At 39.5% G+C, this 21765-nt stretch overlaps 4 protein-coding genes across 5 annotated transcripts in view; 1 reads left to right on the top strand and 3 right to left on the bottom strand.

Moving 5' to 3' along the window:
- Positions 1-962: 962 nt before the first annotated feature.
- Positions 963-5423, bottom strand: gprin3b (GPRIN family member 3b). Its single transcript, XM_044027455.1, has 2 exons — positions 5041-5423; positions 963-3322 (listed from the first exon to the last, which is right to left on the bottom strand). The coding sequence occupies exon 2, from the start codon at positions 3252-3254 to the stop codon at positions 1155-1157; it is 2100 nt and encodes a 699-aa protein (XP_043883390.1). The 5' UTR covers positions 3255-3322; positions 5041-5423; the 3' UTR covers positions 963-1154.
- Positions 5424-8669: 3246 nt separating this feature from the next.
- elmod2 (ELMO/CED-12 domain containing 2) lies at positions 8670-15127 on the top strand. Its single transcript, XM_044029123.1, has 9 exons — positions 8670-8806; positions 9928-10072; positions 10158-10186; positions 11389-11486; positions 11582-11711; positions 13065-13198; positions 13763-13831; positions 14023-14156; positions 14262-15127. The coding sequence occupies exons 2-9, from the start codon at positions 9928-9930 to the stop codon at positions 14426-14428; spliced, it is 906 nt and encodes a 301-aa protein (XP_043885058.1). The 5' UTR covers positions 8670-8806; the 3' UTR covers positions 14429-15127.
- Positions 15128-15188: 61 nt separating this feature from the next.
- Positions 15189-19491, bottom strand: ucp1 (uncoupling protein 1). 2 transcript variants are annotated; one of them, XM_044029121.1, is made up of 7 exons: positions 19336-19491; positions 19082-19242; positions 18652-18850; positions 17291-17488; positions 17090-17191; positions 15801-15981; positions 15189-15687 (listed from the first exon to the last, which is right to left on the bottom strand). In XM_044029121.1, exons 2-7 carry the CDS (start codon positions 19205-19207, stop codon positions 15573-15575), a joined length of 921 nt encoding a protein of 306 aa, XP_043885056.1. In that variant the 5' UTR covers positions 19208-19242; positions 19336-19491; the 3' UTR covers positions 15189-15572. The 2 variants fall into 2 exon arrangements, with proteins under 2 accessions (XP_043885056.1, XP_043885057.1); XM_044029122.1 differs by having other exon boundaries at positions 19082-19239.
- A 1960-nt stretch (positions 19492-21451) lies between these two features.
- The window catches only part of tbc1d9 (TBC1 domain family, member 9 (with GRAM domain)), a 27837-nt gene continuing 27523 nt past the window's right edge, over positions 21452-21765 (bottom strand). The window contains exon 21 of the mRNA XM_044028339.1: positions 21452-21765. This exon is cut by the window's right edge and continues 1511 nt beyond it. The gene's annotated coding sequence lies outside the window, so the exon portion shown is untranslated.

Below are 21765 nucleotides of genomic sequence, written 5' to 3'. Positions count from 1 at the left end.
TCGTCGAGTCACTTCTCCATGTCCAACAATATCACAGCCATGTATCTACCAATATCACTACGACAACTTTTTCTTTTATTTTAAAATGAGTCCACAGAGCTCACATGGTCACATTCTCGTCACATGTGTCTCTGTACAGCTTGAGCTTAGTAAAACACCTATGTAATATTTAGATTTCATGATATTCTTTTACCGATATTTGATCCAGTCCTTTTAACTTGGTTTGGACCGATACCAATACTGAATATTGTATCAGCTCGTCCCTGTTTGTAACCTTGTTAGAGCTGAACTGTCCCACTGAGCCTGACACTGGTCTATCAGCAGCGTATCACATACTGTACCTTTACTCACACTGTTACATCTCCTGTGATTTCACTGATGTTGCCTCACACTTTCTTTTTGACTATTTTTATTTCTGTAATATGACAGAGGTGCTTTACTTGTTTCAAGTCTGTTAACACATCACAAATGAAGAAAGTGTACTTGTTCTTTTTTCGGTTACTTTAATAGAAAACCATATAACAGAGATTAAACAGTGCATGTTTGCATTTTCTTTCCTCTTTTTCTTTTGAACAGCATAATCACTTACTAAAAATAAATGTGCACAAAAAGAAAATACAGCCATCTTATAAATATAGAGCCCTAAAACACCTCAGAAACATATAGAAACGCACCAAATGTGATGAGATGCAGGTGTAACATGTTTGCACAGATATTCCGACAGTAAGTAATATGTCTATTTCATGATGAATGTCATACATTGTGAAGATCTGGATTCATTTATAAGATATACAGTACAGTAAACTGCCATCGTAACTAATATACATGCGTTTTTTTACTATTATTGCCTTTATTATTTAAAAATTGCTAGAAGTTTTCTCTCTTGTTTTTTTTTTTATATATATATTATCTATTTCTAGAAAATAAGTCTTGAGTTCATCATTTTTTTTTCTATTTCCTACTTCCTTTGATCACAAACATCACAAGTAGTTTGACTCTTTAATGCAACAACATTCCGGTATACTCACTTACTTACAGAGACCGTCAACCCATCAGTGTTTCACTTGGCATTGCAGTCGTGACGAGCGGAGGACAAACATTTTGACCTCTAGGAAAAGAGGGGAGCCCGACTTTGGCTCTTTCTCTGTGCTGTGCTAGTCGAGGACAGAGGAGGGAGGGGGACGCACGCAGCAGTTGGGCCGCCTGACATTTTGCAGCATTGACCTGAAAATGTTCTGCTGCCTCCTTTTGTTCTTCCTGTCATGTTGTGGTGAGTCGACAGCAGAGACTGACTTTCGGAGGGAAGTCTGGGCAATTAGTTTCCTCTCTTGCTCCTTAATTTTGCACTGCAAGTGGCTCTGAATGGCAAAACCAAGGGACTCTGGGTCTACAGAGGCCCCGTAAACCTCCCAAGTCATCCCTTGTTCATCCCAGACGACGTCATGGACGCTCTTGTCTTTCGTCTTTCCTGACTGATCATCGCCCTTGCTTTTTCCTTCCGCGCCCGCCTTCTTTTTGCCCGCGTGTGCTTCCTTTTTTTTGGATGTGGTGTTTTTTGCTGCTTTTGTTTGCAGTGCCCGGTCAGGCTTGGTGGCCACAGCAGCCTGAGACGGCGCAGTATTGTTACAGTCAGCAGATCCAGACTTGGAAGCACCCGCTGTCTCTGGGGGAGTTCCTGATTTGAGAGCGGGAGCTTCAGCAGTGCTTGTTTTTGCTGCAGATGTCTGAGCTGCAGTTTGACACTGGGAGTTACCGGTCTCTCCCTGCTCCCTCTGGCTGCTGTGTTCAATGTTGATTTGATAAACTGGCTGGATGTTACATCGAGCTGGCACAGGTTCTTTAAGCTCAACTCCAATTCCTCCATCTGGTTTGGAGTTAGAAACCATGGCTGCAGTTTGGTTATGACACATCTCTGCCTCTACTGTAAGTCTCTCTGACCTTGGATCAGTCGAGGTTGATACAGGAGTCTTGTGCGTCTCCTGGAGACACACACCCCTGTCCTCCTGATAGACTACAGCCAAGCTCTGCACGTCCTCCTGAGGGACTGCAGCACTGCTCAGCCTGCGGCTCAAAGGCAGCAAGCTCGGACTTGTGGCCACGGCTTTACTGCACATGTGAGCCACTGCTTGCACCTCCATATCATGACACTGCTTGACTGTGGTGGACGACAGGGATGAGGTCATGGTCGAAGCCTCCCTGTAGAGTTTGCAGTGCTCCTGCTGCCCTTCAGAAACAGCTGTGATAGTCTGGCCGGCTCCTTCGGCCACCTGTCCACACGCCTGTGTGATTTGTTTAGCCTGCGGCAGAGAAGCAGAGGCCGACTGTGAAGACAATGGCTGATGTTTATCTGAGGAGACTTGTTTTTTCTTCTCCAGTTGCTTCTCTGACACAGTTGAAGTTGAATTGTAATTTGTAGACCTGTCTTCTTCTTCTCTGCCGACGGACAGAGGCTTAATAGAGCTGAGTGGAGTTATAGTGTCCAGGCTTTTCTCAGGTGTGGGAGTCTCTTGCAGACGGTCACAGCTCTGTGAAGGGTTTGGTATGTGATCAGGGTCTGTAGATTTCTGTATTGTAGCAGTGTGCTGGTTTTTGTTAGCCGATACACTGCCTTTACTTCCCTCTTGGTGTGCAGATGCTGTTTGTTTTGAATCACTGGCATTGATAAGGTTTTTATTACTTGTAGTAACGTATTCATTATTGTTGTCCTCTCGTGCTTTGTCTTTGGCCGAGGACGGCGGCTTTACACACTGCTCCGCTGCTGCACTTGGCCCTTTTATTCTGCAGTCACCGGCGTGTATATCGACTGTTGACGCTGTCAGAGCAGATGGCACACCAGCCGTACTTATATCCTTTTCATCACCCAGGCTTAACATTTTCATATTAGCGTTTGAATCCCTCTGGTCGCCCCCTGCCTCACCCGCACCGTTGCCAGGTAGAGAAGTATCTGGCATCTGTTGGTCTCCACCTGTCACATGCTCAGTTTTTATCTGGTTTCCATGGTCTGGAATTGGTTCACTTCCCTTGGTAGCTGTTTTTGGGGTGTGTGGGATGATGTTAGTGGGAGCAGCAGTCACTGGTAAGTTGTCCTGTGTGTGATCAGGAGATGTGAGGATGGGGTTTGGACAAACCTGTGAGAGTTTGAGGTTGGCCTCTTTAGTCCAGTTGGCATTAGGCTCCTTATTGCCGAGTGCGTCCACCGCAGCCAGCTGAGGCACCATCTGGACCGTCACTGTCCTTTTTGGGTTAGTTCCCATGTTCTCACTGTGTTAAGTCTTTGAGTTTCGTTGTAATCCAAACTTGGAAACAGTTGCTTGACCTAAGTCTCTGAAAGAGAAGAATAGGAAATAATTAAGCTTCCATTTTATTTTTTTATTACATTTCACCCCAACCATCACCTGCTCGTAGTTCCCAGGTCTTGTGAGGTGAGTGGACTTTTCCTCACAGGCCCGGAAGCCAAGTGAAATGTGACATCACTGTCACATTAAATCACTGCTTGTTTTTATGGGCTTTTTAATGCCTGAATCCACACTTTTATTCCCATGTATTTACAAAACACTTGTTACTTTGTTTGGATAAATGCTCTAGAAAATGTTTATATTATCGTTATTATTATCCTAATTATTAATTTATCTTTCATAAATATTAGAAAATAAGTAATTCCAGCAGTATTATCTAATGAATCATAACATATAATCAAAAACAATACTATATGTATATTTGGTAGTAATATGGAGTAAAACAATGACTTATGACAAATAAATGTGTACATGTATTGCAATCTGACCTCTTTGCTACTCTGTCCCTCCTCGAAAATGCTCAATGAAACTTAATTGTGCTTTAGACGACAATGTAAAAACACAAATCCACAAAATAAGCAGCATTTAAATGTATATTTTGATGTATAAGGCTGAATGTGCTGACAAATAAAGGATATTTAGGAACAAAAACTAGAGAAGTTCTTCAGATTTGAAAGATTTTGAATATCTTTGTGTTTATTTAAGAAAATATCAAATGAGGTTGTTTTTTAAACTGCCACGTGACATGAAACTGAACCCTAAAACCAACAAGAAATAGCTATTTTAAAGCTATCTGATATCTGTTTTGTGTATTTATGTAGGTCTTTGTTGGTCTTGTGATCATCAGTTCAGTCTAGCATTTAAACTGTAACCTTTCTTATTTTACAAATGTCTTCACCCAAAGCCCGATGAACGACTCCATCTCAGGCTGTCCCCTCTAACGTGTTAAACTATCTGGGCCAATTCTGCAAAGTAATGTGCCAGCACTCAGCAGACGTCTGAAATATCTGATCCTTCCATGCACGGTGATGGAGACTTTGATTACACACACACACACACACACACAGAGACAGTGGTCGATGCAAACAAAGAGGAAGCAGAGCAAACAGCACCAGTGGGCCATTTACATTTTACATTTTACATATTCACTGTAGGGATGATCATCCATTCTGCATTATGCTCAACACTGCGAAACCAATGTGAAAGTCAGCCTTATGTTTGAAGTATTTCCATTGTTCACTCCTCCTTGCACCTCTATCTATGTTATACTAAATATCATGAATGTATGGATGTTTACTCCAGAAAACATTAGGGAAAAAATAAGTGCCCCCACTACAGTGATTATAATGGATGCTTTGTTGTACTTGGTCACCTGAAAGCACAGTTTTTAAATGTAGGCTTGTGTTTTGGGGCCATATACAGGTGTAGAGCACTGCTGTGTGCTTCCCCACCATGCATCTGCCTGTCTGTTGGCAAAGTGCAAATATTTATGGAAAGCATATCCCGGCCCGTAATTAGACACTGTGCGTGAACGTGTCCCAGTGTCTGCAGCAGTTGAGGAATAATAAACAACGAGAGGAGCGAATGCACAAAACGACACGCACACATCAAAGTGACGCACACGACCTAATTAACATCTCTACATTTGCAGCGCTGTCCCAAAGAGCACGAGTATGGGTTTTGTTTTGACCTTGCGAGTGAAAGCACAGCGGGCTGAAATGAAGCAGGAGGATGGCTTACTTACCTTCACTGACGCTTTTATGTCCCGTGCCGCGCGGTGCCGTTTGCGCGTCCGTGGCCAAACCCTGGGAATGAACGTGGAAAATCAACCGTGTGTCAGTGACACCAAGCCACGCCTTGCACAGACGACCACAATATGGGTATTGGAGGTTTCATCGATCCTCCACAGCAACGCGTAAAATTCACGCACCCCGACTGACTGACTGACTGACTGACTGTGCGCAATGAGTCATTTCTGTCTGTCCGATGGATGATGATGATGATGATGCTGCTGTTTTAGACTCTTCATCAGTGCTGCCTCATGATTATTAGAAAAAGTGAAGCTCTCACAAAATGGACCTTCATAGTGTGTGTGTGTGTGTGTGTGTGAGAGAGAGTGTGTGTGTGTGTGTGTGTGTGTGTTATCCCAGACTGAACTGGTCCAGGCAGGAAACGTGGTGGTGCAGCGGAGTAAAGCCACAGATGAATGGATGAATGGGGGGGTGAGGGGGAGCAGTGCAGTTACACTGCACAGAGGCGGTTCTCTCACACTTCAAACTGATTTCAATTCAAGCATCAGTCTTTGGATCACAGTGAACCCCATGCTGTGCCGTTTTTCATTATTTCAGGTGATTAGAATTTTGTTTTTATTATCATTTTATTATCATGAGTCTTTTTAAAGGGCTTCACTGAGGCATGCACATTTTCTCTTCCTCAATTTGTTTTACCCCAACTAAGACACCCACAAGATTAAATAAATGTGACACCCACTCATGCATTTTCCCTGATATCCAGTATATAGTGCATGACTAAAGTAAAGGTCATTTACTTGATTGAGAAAGCCCATTCTCAAACATCTGTAAGGATAAGGCATAAGGGAACTAAATGGCTGCTTGGGGCCCCTGATCAACATTTTAACATATCATTTTAACATGTATCTTGAGATATATTTAGATATCTGAATAGTGTTGGGCTTACGCTTTTTGGTTTTATTTTGGAATTAAAGATTTAAAAACCAAAGTCATTAAACTGGTTTAATTAAAGTTCAGCATCAGCACACCCAGTGCTTCACTTTGGATTCATACTAAGCCACTTTTCAAGTCAAGTCAAGTGGGTTTTTATTATTATTTCAACCATGTACGTACACTGAAGCGAGAACAGTGTTTCAGCAGCATCAGTGGGTGTTACATTCAACAGTGTAGGACAGTGCAGACAGACACATTCAGTGCAGACAGACAGTCAGACATAACATTGCAAGGGACTTGGAACAGAGCGCTAGTATCTGTAAGTAAGTGACTTTTGTGATTCTACTGCCCTCTTAGGTACAAAAACAAAACAAGAGTGTAAATAATTAATTAATGCAATTTAAAGTCTTACATATCAATAATAGTCAATAAAGGCATGGGCTGGCTCTGGTAATGGCATTTCAAAATTATTGTGAACTTTCACTGAGTCGTGTTATTGTTGTGGCTCTGCAGACAAAGTATAAAGTATTACAGTGTGTATGTGGCTGGTGGCATGTCTGCGTTGATAAGATGCTCCAAAATTGGAGGTCAAGTGATGCTCAAGAGGCCATGAGAGTCAACTTGAGGATCACATGATGATGCTGATGATGATGGTACAAGTTTCATAACAGGGCCTTTAAAAATGATTCAGCTGTTGTGGAAACAAGGTCAAAACTAGCACCGAGTCGAGGCAGAGCAGACCATTTTATCATACAACATATTATCATGTCACACCACACAGATTATTATATAAAGTGAGTCATAAACTGCTGCTGGGAGAGATTCAGAGGCTGTTCTTTGTGAGGGAGGGGGGTTATAATTTAAGGGGAAAACTCAATATGTGTCCACACAACCATGAAAAGCATGTGAATTACAGTTAAAGATGTGAAACTGATCAATAAAACAATGTCCAAAGTACAGAGAAATTATTTTTATGATTGACATGTTTGTGGCATCTATTATCACTATTATTATTGATACTATTACTATGATTATTATTATAGTAAAATTACTATCACCATCGTCATTATTACTATTTTATTCTAATACTAATATTGGCATGTTTGTAATTATTCGTATTAAATGGGCGTCAATAATAATTTATATGGGTCTCAGATTAGTGGTGATGACGGAGCATGTTTATTGGCTAGTGCCGATAGATTGTATATATGAACAGCATGTATCATAATAAATATGTGTATATACGTATCTGTATATATTGATATACTAAATTATCTTGCAATAAGATAGACATTTGGATAATGTACACTTTGTTATAGGGGATTTTAATTGGCAAAATAAATCATTGAGTGGGAAGCAGGGATAGGAGCTAATAAGCATATGCTTCTTCCTACTCATTTTCAGACAAAATATCGATAGTTAACACTGACTGTATTTTTAAATGTGTGGTCAGTTATTTGACAACCTTCAGCATCACTTAAACTCTTATAGAGGAGGTAAAGGAGGAGGGCATAGTCATTATATGACCATAAAAAACTGGAAGACGAATAACAATGCAATATTTAGGGCCCTGTGTTGACATCTTGCTATCATGCTTTATCTTTCCTGAGGCGCTATAACAATGGTTTTGTGTTTCACCCACCAGTGCTGCTGTAATATTCCTACATCCTGACTCATCCCAACATAATCTCTCAGACTGTAATCTACTGTAAGTGGTTGCTTTGGGGACCTTTCAAATATAGAACGTGTCTCCTCTTGGAATGCAGTGATTGTACGGGGTCTTGTGACTTGCCTTTAAAAGCCCAGAGGGACTGATTAGTCAAGAGAGTAAACTGCGACTTAATTACAGTTGAGTGCACCAGTGGTGAGCAACTCCACGCAGGCTTCATGCATCACTGACATGCCAGACTTGTGCTTCAGGGTGACAACTGGTCGCCAGCATGGAAAGTGACACCGTGGCAGAGAATGAATGTCATTCAACAGTAAACAATGTGTGAATCTAGTAATGTGTAAAAATAACAACAGGCTTTTAAAGGAATCTAACGTAACACAGACAGTCATGCTGTGGATCTGGCATCATCTTGTGGTTAATTTGGGTTAAATAAAACACCGTGTCTGTGTTATGGTGGATTAAACCAACCTGACGTGCAGGAGATTATCATTTTAAACAATAGTAACAATAAATATACTCCCTGGCTAATGCATGAAAAGGATCATTACAGTATTTAATTGGGGTTTTTGTATTAGGGTTCATAGTAGCTATACTGGCATTTTATTGGGAGTTGCCACCAGTTAAACAAAGAGGAGTTGTAAAACATGTTTGATGAAAATAAAAAAATATGGGAAATTTATTTTTAAGGGTCAGATTTGGCAGGCTCCTTTCCTACGTAGAATGGCCTGTGCAGGCTGCAGTATGGTGTGTGGACAGTAGATGGCGCCACAGCAGCGTTTAAAGCACAAACAGTTACGGAAATGGTTGGCATGTGTTATGTTCAAATACATCAAGTCACTCAGACTTCAGTTTAAATATAACCTGAAATCTAAAAGTATGTCCACCATTTCCGGAGGAATTTTGCCACCATTTAAAAATAGTCAAAATATATCCATATGTATTGGGTACATGTAATGATACACATGTCATCCTTGTGTAATTAAAACCTAGCATTCAAAATGCAGCGAAGTGTCCGGTGTGAACGCAAACGCATCAGAGTCAGACTGTTGTCAAGAGAAACGTCGCTGATCTCGGCTGCGCGTCTGTTAGCACCGACAAGAGAAGCTGTGTTCGACTTTATCGTCGTCTGACTCTATTGTCTCGGTAACACTGCGGTAAGATGGACTTTATATTTCCGCTTAATACAATCAAGCACACAAATGTTTGCCACGCGCAACCTAATTTGTGCAACGTAATGCTAAGGGTTAGCTAACAGTTGGACGAATACAATTACAACCTGTTGTCCAAACTGTTATGAGGTTTGAAGCAGCTTTGAAAGGAGGTGGCTGTTGTTGTGATATCCACTTAGTTTGAGTGTTTTTCCTGAAGTGACACTGAAGTCGATAAATCTTTATCAACTGAACAGTCATGATTGTGTCAAGATAGCATTAGCTGCTAGCATTCCATTGTTGTGACCGTTTATATGTCCTCATTGTTTTCACGCTCACATAGTGAAATGTATTGTTTGTTTTAATAGCTAACAACTCTATTTACATTTTATTTCATTAATGTAACACGAGACAGACCAGTCACAAGTGATCATAGTGGAAAGTAACTAAAGGGGCATTTACTAAGATGGTGAACTACCTGTATGTTTGTTTGTTTTTTTACATTTAGATACATTAACATTACAAAAAAACATTTTACATTTACATTTACAAATACATTTTAAGTAAATAGATTTTACAATGAGTAATATTTAAATATCACATAATGGGGGTCATACATGTCAGGACACTGCCACAGGACACAGGATTAGCAAACACATTACATCTGAGTCCTTTTACTGATGTGGATCTTTGATTGGTTTTTGTAGGACATAAGAACAGCAATAATAAAAATGGTCTGCAGAGACAAAACGCACTATTTGTTCTTTTCATTCACAGGCCAGTGTACCAGGTAGTAATCATTAATTCATGTAGTACTTATAACAATCCTGTACGTAGTTGTCCAGCCTGGGTGAGCCACAGAAATATGCCTTAGCTTGGATATAAATTAAGTCACATTGCTCAGTATTTTACTGACTCATAACTTATCAGGACATGTTTTGCACTATGAAATAAAAAGTAAAAGGGTTCTTACCTATTTACAAGACTATATGCAACTCATATACCCATTTTTGGCATTAACAAAAGTGTCTGTAATATCTGTAATATGTATTGGAATGCTTATTGGACTGTTGGATTTTTTCTTGTCGTGTTTGCAAAATGATTGATGTTGTATTTTTTTGTTCTAGATGTTGGGGTATGTATGGCAGTGGGTCTACACTTCCTACCTGAGATACTGGCTGAAGTGGCTCATAAGACAAGTGACAGGGAAATGTGAGCTGCAGAGAATATGCTCCAGATATCGACCCGGGGCTACAAGGACAACAAGTGCTGGTGAATTAAGCCGATCTATGATTTTTATTTCTTACATTTGAATTTTATTATCATTATATTAATTTTCTTGTTTGTCCTGTTGAAGAATACTCCCTCCGGTCATCTAAGAGCAGGGTAAGATGATTTTACCTTGAACAGTTTTTTGATATGTGTGTTTTGCCAAACGTGCTTCTATTTTAGAAATCAAAAAAGCCTCAGTGTGGGCAGTAGGGGGATGATGCACCAAAACACACCCTCTCATACACTGCTGTCTCTCGCACCTGTTGCCCCCCCCCCAGCTAGATTAACTACATTAGCTTTGTGTGCCAACTGCAGTTGCTGGTGCCGAGGACATGGAAGAACTGGAGTTAGAGGAGAGGCATTGTTTCTGAAAGGTTGACTATTGCCCTCTACAGAATAAGGATTTTGTGGTTACTTGAATAACAGAACAGACTGACAATTGTATATTTATATATATATATGTAATTATATATATGTGTATATGTATATGTATATGTATATATATATATGTATATGTATATATATATATATATATATATATATATATATATATATATATATATATATACTATGGAAAAAAATAATATCTATGGAAATAATAATATCTATGGAAATGATTGATCCTAGTCTCTCAGGCTTGGGTTTGGACCTCAGAGGATTTTCACATTACAAAGTGGGTCCCAGCATTCTTAAGTTTGGGACTGGCCTCCCTCAGGTATTTAGATTCAGTAGGTGCTTGCTCAAACATGATTGTATGATGTACTGTATATCAGTTATTTACCCACCCGTTTTTGTTGGATATAAGGCCTTTAATGTCCGAGTCAGGTTTTCATAAATATGTAATCAGCAACTTTGTGGAGGTTGATTTGAGATGAATTTCTGGAGCTGCAGCAAATTATAAATCTGATAAGTTTGAAGTAATTTTCAAAATCACCAGAGATTAGTTTTTAGAAAACAGTCTTTGTCGCTGACCTCTTTTTTATGCTGTTGTATGCATGAAACCCAGTAGAGACATATCATATGATCTTAATCAGGCTTTATCTTTCATAACACTTGCCAAGCACAGATGAACTGATTTTACTTGTCATTTATGGTTACAGCTAGTTAAGCATTTTCTAATCCTCAGTCCAGGTCAGTTTGAATGCTCTGTCATCTTTTTTCATTGTATCTGAGGTTGACTTAAAAGATATTTCACTATAGTTGACAGCATAGATTATATAGCAACCTCTGCACCAGTATTCTGCCTTGTGGCTTTGCTGTTTTATTATTTGTCTGTGGCTTTTTTCCTCATTGCCCCATGATTTCTTCCACTGTAGGTTTTAAGAGGAGCTTTGGAGAGCAGCCAGGATAAACTCCAACAATGTGTGGCTGAAATTATGAAAGAGAAGAATGTGGAACCCCAAAAAGATCCACTGTAAGGTTACGTTCACAAGTTTGAATTTGTATCCAAAAATTCTTGAATTTTCATCATATTTAGTTAGACGTTGTATATTATTATTCTCTTTCTAGGTTTAAGGAGAGTCTGCACACCTGTCTGCTACAAATAACTGGATACAGCAGCCTCTATATGTCTGTGGAAGACTTGAGAAAGCAGGTCTTCAGCTCAGAGAATGGAGGACATGAGGCAATGATTTTGAAGGTATGTTTTTCCGGCTTCTTCATCTATACATGAAAAGTTGCACGTTTAATGTCCAATCTACACATGGGGGTATTCTTATTCACTAACACTTTACTTTTACACCTGCTTATTCATTTAGTTTTCATTTCAGCCACTCATGGCAGCAGTGCAGTGTATTAAATCATGCAGATGCAGGCCACAAGCTTAATGTACACATCAAATATCAATATCGGAAGAAATGTGAACTAATAGCTTTTGTGTGATGCTAATGCTAAAGAGACACATGTCTGCCCCTGGTTTTGTAATCTCACCCATCACCCCTGAAATACAGTACTGTGCAAAAGTCATAGGCCACCATTAGGGTTTTAATTCTAGGATGGGTCAAAATGCAGAAGAATACTTTCCCTAAGGGGATTAATAAAAAACTAACTAACTTTAACTTTAGATTTGTTGTTTTAACAGTGCTATAATGACCACACAGTATAATTATTTCTCCATCAATTTATTGGAACACACCCAGAAATACAGGAAACATGTATGCAGTTTTAAAACCACAAATTTGCTGGGGAAAAAACACCTTCGACAGGTTAAAGTGTCAAGCATTTAGTGTGACGGTTGAAAAATAACACTTACACTGGAGTGGAACCCTGATTAATGTTACTGGTAAAACCTCTGTTTGTTTCTTTTTTAAAAAACATCTAATAGGAAAACATGAAAACTAACTTCTGGATAAGACACTGTCTCCAAATGGATCCTTGTTGATTCTTAGGTAAATACTGTAGATGTTAAGGTCAGAATTTGGCATCAACAGCACTAATAAATGTACCAACCTGGCTTGTGTCAACAGTGTAGGCTAGTGGTGGAGTAGTAATGATGTCAATCAATCATCATTTGAATGCCACAGCCTAATAGTTGCTGACACTGTCCATTCTTTTATGGCCTTTATGTACTTCCTGAGTGATTGTGTTAGAAAGCAGGTGTCATTTCAAACTGATTATATGAACACTGATTCAATGATTCACTGATTCCTTTGGCCTGACAGATAAGATTTGAATATGGCACGCCTTAGTTTAGATTGAGGATTAGACTTAATCCTTTGGGCAGCCTGTGGCCAAGGGGTACCCCTGAGCAAGGTACCCAACCCCCAATGCTCCCCGGGCGCCACTCAGTGTGGCAGCCCACTGCTCCTACTTGTAGGATGGGTCAAAATGCAGAGGAATACTTTCCCTAAGGGGATTAATAAAAACTAACTAACTAACTTTTTAATGCTTCACCTTTAGAAGGAGAAATAAGAGTTATCTTTTTTTAGTGAACATTTAAATATGTTTAAGCACTGATTAAAATATCCCAAATGTTATTTTTTGTACCCTGCAGCTGTGGGACTTGTTGATGCCAAACGTCAAACTGGAATCAAGATTAACCAAACAGTGGGGAGACATTGGATTCCAAGGAGATGACCCCAAGACTGATTTTAGAGGAATGGGCATGCTGGGACTAGTCAACCTCTTGTGAGTGAATAATATTTTTACCATGGAAATGCCGTTTGTAACCTGATGTCATTCACTGTGAACTCTGTACATGTGCTGCTCAACTGTAAACAGGAATAAAGTATACTTAAAATGAAATCAAAGGCGTAAGGAACAAGTGAAACCCAGCACTAACTCAGAAAGCTGACACAAAAGTGAACATACTTGAACCCTACATGCAACCGCAGCAAAGTTAATCATATGCAATCATTTTGTCACTATATTTTACTTCTAATGTTTCACAACATAATTTCTAATTGGAAAAAGCTACATTTTCAAATCTTTTAGAATGAAGGTATAAAACAAATATGATACTGGATACATGTGCACTGATGCAGCACACATAGAAAGGTTGGGGGAATAATAAGAATACCGCAATATGCATAACACATTACAAACATGCACATACTTGTGATTTTAATGTTTTTCCACAATTTTAAATTGTTTTCATGCCTTTAAAGATGTTTAAAAACGCCATTCATTGGTTTCTGTAACGCTAAATAAATAAATAGATAAATAAATGCTAATATTTTTGCTTTTTTGCAGATTTTTCAGTGAAAATTACCCAAAAGAAGCTCAACATGTGTTGTCTCATGCAAACCATCCTAAACTTGGGTAAGGGACATTTCTATATGAGCACCAGTGTATTTTCTATTCATATTTTGTGAGTTTCATCTTAAATCACGTCCTTACTATCACTTGACCTAGAAAGAAATTGACTTGAATAATCTTGTTACAGAACTTCAGATTTACAGTGCCTTGTGTAGTCACGTTTAGCATCTACTCATTCTGAACATGTATGGTAGGTATTCATATGCTATAGTTGGGATCAACTTGACAGAGATGGCCTACAGTCTCCTGAAGAGCGGTGCTTTGAAAGCACATTTCTACAACACGGTGAAGGGCGCACCAGAGCTGCAGCACTTTCACCAGCTGTATTGTGAGTAGACTCATCCTCTGACTCATCATTTGACTCATCATTTCGTCATCATTTCTACATGTTAAGACTGAACTCTCTCTAAGTGTGTGTTTTCCTCTCTTCCAGGTTACCTGGCATATGAGTTTGATAAGTTCTGGCTGTTGGAAGAACCAGAAAGCATCATGCAGTTCAATCAGTACAGGGAAAAGTTCCATAACGTAGTCAAGACACATCTACAGGAGCCCGACGTGTCTCTCACACTGACTCTCAGCTCCAAAAACGAACGCAAGTAACTGACTGCAATGGCTTCAGAATTCCCCGTAGCCCCTGGTGACAGAAGGTGAAGAGGTTCAGCACAAGTGATGCTGAACGTCAACAAACGTAGGGGCTGACTGAAACTCACCTGGATTTGAAAAGTTTAGAAAAACACGTGTGCTTTTTGTGTTTTATGCGTCACATTCAGCTCCTGTTATAGTCAAAGAGCAGGTTGTTTTAAATTCTAGCACAAGCCGACCAGCCTGTACCTCAGTGATGACCATTCCAGTTTAAACAGTTTTTCAGAGAATTGTGGTAATAATAATTATAATATTATAATAATAATAATAATAATAACTAGCTCTGTCTTTAATGAGTGTTAAAGCACTTTCCGTAAGCAAGCAGCCAAATAGTTACAGCGACAGAAATATGGAGATTAACGGCCATGTTTTTTTAGCTGTCATGTTAATATTTGTTGTCATAGTTGTCCTTCTCAGGAATTTGATATTTACGTCCACTGATCATGGTTAGAGCGTCATGAATGTCATCGTGGTGTGTTCTCCGTCTGAAACCTTAACATCTCCACTGCACCATCAATGGAATCTGTATCATGTAGTGATGAGCTTCGATCCTTTGTACGCCTGATGTTGCATTTTCCTTGTGATTTGTTTTTGAGGACGTTATGTGATTATTTATTCACCTTACTCAAAACCTATAAATTCACTTTTTTGACGTTTTGGAATGTCCGTGTCCGTGTTTGAAAGACCAAATTAAAATAGCAAAACAACTGACAGCATCTGTACAACATGTCAAATATATTTAGATCTTTTTTTTTCATGGTTATTTTTTTACATAAAGGTTGAAGCTGCCTCACATGTGGCAGATTTACATTTTCAGCTCTTAAAGTGCAAACTCAGCTTATCACAGGAGTTCATTACAAAAATGAATGTGCTCGTTTACTCCCATAATATTTGGAATGGACTCATGATAAAAGAACTGCCTCTCATATCTTCATATGCACAAGTTCAACATAACATCAAATGCTATGTAGATTGTCGTCATTGTCGCCACAGGACAAGACGATTGTTGGATATAATCCTAAAACAACAGTCGACATTTGTTTGGTTTCTTCATCCAGTGTTTGAGGTTGTTTTCTTTCTTTTTTTTAGTCTAACTGAAATCTCAGTTTGGTGCTTCCGTCCTCCCCTTGGCCACCATCATGGCCCTCTTGATTTGCTCGAAGGTGACAAACATCACGACGTTCCACGATCCTAACCTCAGAAACGATGGCACAAATCTACGTGAAAACAAAACAAAATGAGAGATCAGAGACGTGTGGTGAAAATCAAAGGTTCAAATCTGCATTCTTTACACTCAGAACTGGCCGATGAATGTGTTTGGAGTCTTTACCCTTTATAGAAAGCTGTCGGCCCCTCTTTAGTCATCATGGTCCAGGCACAGTTGATGGCACTCTTGTACTGGCCTGGTGGTGAGTTCATGTACCTGGTCTTCACCACGTCCACCGGTGACGCAATCACTGTGGTGACAAAGCCGGCGCCAAACGCCGATACGAAGTGGCACGGAAGATTATCTGAAGAGAGAGAGAGAGAGATGTAAATACATGCAGCTGCGGTGGGTTTTTCTTTGGCTGATACTGATTTTCCCTCCGTCTGATAAAATATAAATGCTCACTGATAACAACTACTATAAAACATGCTTAACTTGTAATAATAATAAAACGTATAGCACCTTTCATACAAGGATTGCAGCTCAAAGTGATTCACAATAAAAAGGAAAATAGCATTTCAAAAGCAAACAACACACAGGGTGGAATGAAAAGGAAAAGTCGAAAAGTAACCTCTGTTTTAACTTTGAAGTAAAACAAAAGATGCAAATAATAAAACAGTAAAATACCACACAGGGTGGAATAAAATTGGAAAAGGTTAGAGTCGAGGTTAAAATCCTGTTTCAACTTTAAAATAAACTAAAAATGCAAATAAACACAACAAGGGGTGGAATAAAAGGAGTGAGGTGAAGGCTAGAGTAAAAAGAAGAGTCTTCTTCCAGTATCCAGTTATTGAACAATACTAATAGTCTGTCAGTGCCAATATATAGTACTTTCATTGAAAATAATGTATTAAATGCATTGAACAAATCAAACAACAACAAAAAAACAACATTTTGATGAAAGAAATCAAGTTTTAGTGGCTTTTTTGTTAATAAGAACAAATGTGTAATTTATAATAATTGTCAGACTTGTGCTATAGCGCATTATGTCATGTGAAAAAGGGTTATATAAATGTTATATAAACTAAGATATTCACTGCATTGGAGGGGAAAACAACCACCATGTTCTGGCCCAGTGAGTGTGTCGTTATCAGCTGTGGATAAGTTGAAAAGGTGAGAGGGTGTGTGGATTTCTGCCCAATCAGCTGTCTCCCTGTGTGTGTGTGTGTGTACCTGGTTTTCCTTATGTTGTGGGGACCTAAAACTGTCTTCCTTATGGGGGCAAAAATCATGTCCCCATGATGTACATTACTAACATTTCATCTTTTAAAATTAGGCTGAGGTCAGGGTTAGGATTAGGATTATGCCAGTAGAAATTATGATTAAGGTTAGTCTCCAGGATATGAATGTAACGTCCTATGTAGTCATGGAAACCAGAGTGTACGTGTGTTTGTAAACACATTCTTTCTCACCTGACAACAGGTTACGTTTAAGGATGGCCTCCTTGATCAGGTCATACGTGACCAGCTCTGTGCAGTTGACCAGTGCGTTTCTCGTGATGTTGGGCAACGTGCCTGAAGAAGAAGCCACAACAGAATGAACACTGATCCCCTTCACTCTGTCACGTCTTATTTTTTACTCATGGATGAGATGAATTGGAATATGAAGGGCACCTTTCCAGAGACCACGTAAGCCTTCGTTCTGGAAGATGTGTCTGTAGGCCTGCATGGTGCCATTGTAACGGCGAGCCACTCCGTCCAGGTTCACCTGGGCCTGAAATCGAACCTTGACGACGTCGGTGGGTTGTGCAAAGCTCACTGCCATCGCACCTGTGGTGCAGCCGGCCAGGATACGAACCAGCACACCTGGGTCTGGAGAAGAACAGACAACCATTAATAGATCATAACCAAGTATATCCGAGTACTGTAATTTCATCATTTATGTACTTGTACTTCAGTACACAGTGGTGTAAAGACCTATTGTTTTCCCTGGAATTCTTATTTCTTTCTTCCCAAAGAATCTCTAATTTGACCCCTAAACATGAACGAAAATCAGAACTAGCGAAAAATATGATAAAATAAAAACCAACGCTCGATGGCTCAGTAGTGCCCCCTCAGGTCAAACGCCCATGGAGCGCGCTGAAACTTAGTTGCGCCGAATTTCACGAAATTTGGTGGGAACGTGGTTCAGCCCAAGACGGAAGAAAGATTCCATTGGGGCCATGACCTCGACTCGACAAGAAGTCGGCCATTTTTAATTTGGCGTCCATGTTGGCGTTTTGCAAGTTTGGTAACTGAATGAACTGAAATGCTTCTAGATCCATCCAAGATCAAAAGTTATTGAGATGTTTCAGAGATTCAAAAGGGCGTGGCCACGGCAGCCATCGGAATTTTGACAAATTTCTACCATTCGCCACGAAACAGGAAATGCACTATAACTTTGCCGTAGGCTACATGAAACTGGAGGCGTGACACAAGCGACCGATCCTGTTATGCTGTTTACCCCATGACGTTTCAGATATTAATGACAGTTTTGTGTTCTTCTAGAACATATTAGCAACATTACAGATTAGCTACCCTACCACATTTATAGTTGTTAAATTAACTTGACCTTCACACTGACACTTTTACTTTGTTAACATCGTGAAGTTGTGGGGGAGAAATACCTAAAAATAACTTCGCCACCATCAAGACCCTTAGGTCTCTAAACACTGCCTGAGACTCTTAGCACACTTGTTATTGTTTACTTAGATTAGTTTACTTTTCGTTATCTTTATCAATCGATATTGGGATGCTGTTGCCTCTGTCTTCACTGTACAACAGCAGCTGTTGCACATCTGGAGGGGGAATTCATTTAGGTTTAGAGTGTGTTTCTCTCTTAAGATAAGATAAACGTTATTGCCTTTGATGAAATTTGTCTCGGACACACACAGTATCTGCAGAACAACTGCACACAGGATGTTGTGGATGATTTGAGACATTTATTCAAACGTGGAGCACTTTTGAGAAATGTATCTTCTACTGTTATCACTTACTGTCCTTCCCACCAGTGTAGACATTTTTGACATTGTCGTAGAGGCCGATTCTGATGGAAGCGAAGCACAGTTGCCTCTGTAATCCTGCCACCAGCCCATTGTACAAGGACCTGGGTCCCTCTGTGCGCACCATGGTGGTGATGGTCCCGAACACGCCTCTGTAACGGATGCCTGCCAGTCCTTTCTTCTCTCCCTGAATCTGGGGTCACAAGTTGTAGTCAAGGCTAAAAGCAGCTCTACACGTCAGACTGAAGTGTGCTGTCAGTGTGTCGCTGTACAAGTTCATATGAAGTGGACAAAGTTCCAGATAAGGTCTAACAGACTTCAGTGAATATGAATATGAAGCATCTTTCATGTCCTGACTCCTGCAGGTGTGAATGATTTATTTATGGTTTATTTATTATCGTTGGCAGTGAGACTGCACAGATACCTGTAGTCTGACTTTGGCCGTGTCCAGAGGAAACGTGACAAGGTCTGCGATGCACGCTGCTGCTCCAGCACTCGCCATCTTCACCCCCAGAGGAGGAGGAACATCTGTGGGTTTAAGTCCTACCATGTTTCCCGCCGCTGCTGCTGCTGCTGCTGCTGCTGCTGCACAGAGACACACATGCAACATCAAATCAGTGTTGGATTTTATCCACAAATGATTTACTCGTGTAATGGTCGTATTTTGGAAATACTTACAATGTCTCAAGTTTCCTTTTGATCCTCTGGCAGACGTTGAAAGGCTGGTTTATAATCCATAAAGGGCCTCACTCTACCAAAGGGAAAGAGACATCTTTTGCTCTGTATTTATGCATTTTCGAGCTGGCTTTTTTTTTATGACATCCACAGAGAGGCGTTACTGTCTTCTCCTGTGCACTCAGGTCAAATCAAAGTCCACTGGCTGTCAGAAAGTCAATGTTCAAATTACCCCACAGCCCCAGACACTGTTGTTTCAGAAAAACAACCATTTTACTTTTCTCTATTCTGGGACAACACATGACAATGTTTGCATGCAGACAGTCGTGTATTGCCTGTAGTGTCTGTAAACTTTCATTAATATTCCTGAATGTCATTTTCATCAAACATCAATCCATTCAATGGGCTCCAGACAAGCAAGTAGAATTTAGAGATGTTTATGTTTTTGCTTCTGACTTAATATCAGTGAATTGCTGCACTGTAGGCCAAGTGCTTGCACAGTCATAATGAAACATAATCCGTCGGGTTCATCGGAGGCTTGTCTCTGCTCTCAGCCAATCACAGAGCGTCCGTGTGAACAACAGGGAAAGTGTTCAGTGATGATTGGCTAAATGATGGTGCCTGTTCAGCAAAGCCGTGGCGTGTGGTATGTGCCCATGTGTCCATGTGTCCATGTGTCTATAAAACCCTTTATGGTTTCTAATCAACAGTCACATATTTGTAAAAGTGATCGACAGATCAAGAGCTTCGGGGGTAGAAAGGTCGCACAGTTGTGACGTCAAGTGGTGAACAAAGGTCAGCGTGGGGTAAATAAGAACTTTGCATCACATATTGTTTGTCGGCCTCACTTATTTCGTAATAGCCTGACCCAACTCCAACATTAAATGTTATGTAGAGAGTAAATAATGTACATATATATATACTATATAATGTACATATATATATATATATATATACACATATATATATATACACATGTAAGATCCCATTATTTTGAATGTCATATATTTAAATACATGAGATCTCACATTGTTCCCGACTGATTAATAATTGCTCGTCTTACATGTGTCTGAAAGGAGCCGCCTCTCATTCGCTGTGAGTTCACATGTGAATGAGCTCACTGAGCTGTGATTGGTCGACCTGAGACACAACCCTGAGTGCGATTGATCCACACACACACACACACAGAGAGAGACAGAGACGTCCTGTAAGTGTCAAAGGTCACTGTCGCTGTCGTCACTATCATGAAGTGCTCAAAGCGATGTTTGCTGTCGGTAAAATGATCTTTTGTCCTTTTGATGAATAAAGAGCAACATTTGGTACAAACTTTACAAATGGTGTTAAAATGAAGCTCTTTCTTGATACAATGGAGAAGACTTTCAACAGTGTGCCTGGACTGGAAGTTTTACAACCTATAATTATGTTCAGATTTTTATTTTATTTTCACTTAAATAGTCCTACTAATACTTATACTCACACTATTACTTGTAATTAAGTAAGTACTGCTCTGGAAAATGTTCTTAAAGTATCAAAAGTTAAACTTCTATCAAAAGCTCAGGGTATGATTAATGAATACTGGTCGAGGTTAAGAGAGTATCGTGTATTTCATGCACTTTACTCTTTTGTGAAGTGAATGTGTTGTGTAACTAAGTTTAAAAAGACATTTAGTGGAAAAAGTACAGTATCATTTGCATATAAGTATAAATTAACATATTGAAGAGATAGTAAAGTAGTCCTCGAGTACAGGATTTTAATAAATGGACATTTCTTATGTTACGTTTCATCACTTTATTGTAATCAGTAGCATAGAAATCTTCAGTCGTCAAATGTTCAACTCCCTAAAAGTGCTGATCAAAGTGTTTGAATTAATCTCAGTCTGGACGATATAAAGCTGCAATTGACTTTAGATAAATGCCAACTAGGCGGAAAAGAAAGAAAAGCCCCAGACATGGAGGAAAAAAACTCTTAATTTGTGGCTATGAATGAATATTTATTAATATAATATTTATGAAGTTTTCTGTTAAATTGTTATTTTTTAAAGTAGCCTAAATGATCTTCCACCAGATGGCAGTAAACGTTCTGTAGTGTCCTTGTATACGATGATATTGGAGAAACAACATTGAGACGATCAAATTTATTTCGATGGATTTCGATGGAGTGATACACAAATCATCAAGAGTTAAAACAAACTGACGATTTAAAAAAAACAAAACAATGTACATACAACAACAGAAAAAAAAACAATATAAATAATAAAAAAAATTTACAAACCTAAAAAAATGTAAAACATTTTTAAAGAAATGGAAAATGGCAACATTTCAGTTGGGAGCGCAGGTGACAGTTGCCATTTAAAAGGCAAGCGAAGACATTAGTGAGATCACATTATTGTAAACAACAAGAAAAGTGCAGAATCTTTCTCAGTGTAGTCTCATT

The sequence above is a fragment of the Solea senegalensis genome, linkage group LG6 (assembly GCF_019176455.1).
Source record: "Solea senegalensis isolate Sse05_10M linkage group LG6, IFAPA_SoseM_1, whole genome shotgun sequence".
Taxonomy (NCBI): domain Eukaryota; kingdom Metazoa; phylum Chordata; class Actinopteri; order Pleuronectiformes; family Soleidae; genus Solea; species Solea senegalensis.
Note: the sequence above shows the minus strand (reverse complement) of the source record. Positions and strands in the feature narration are given on the sequence as shown.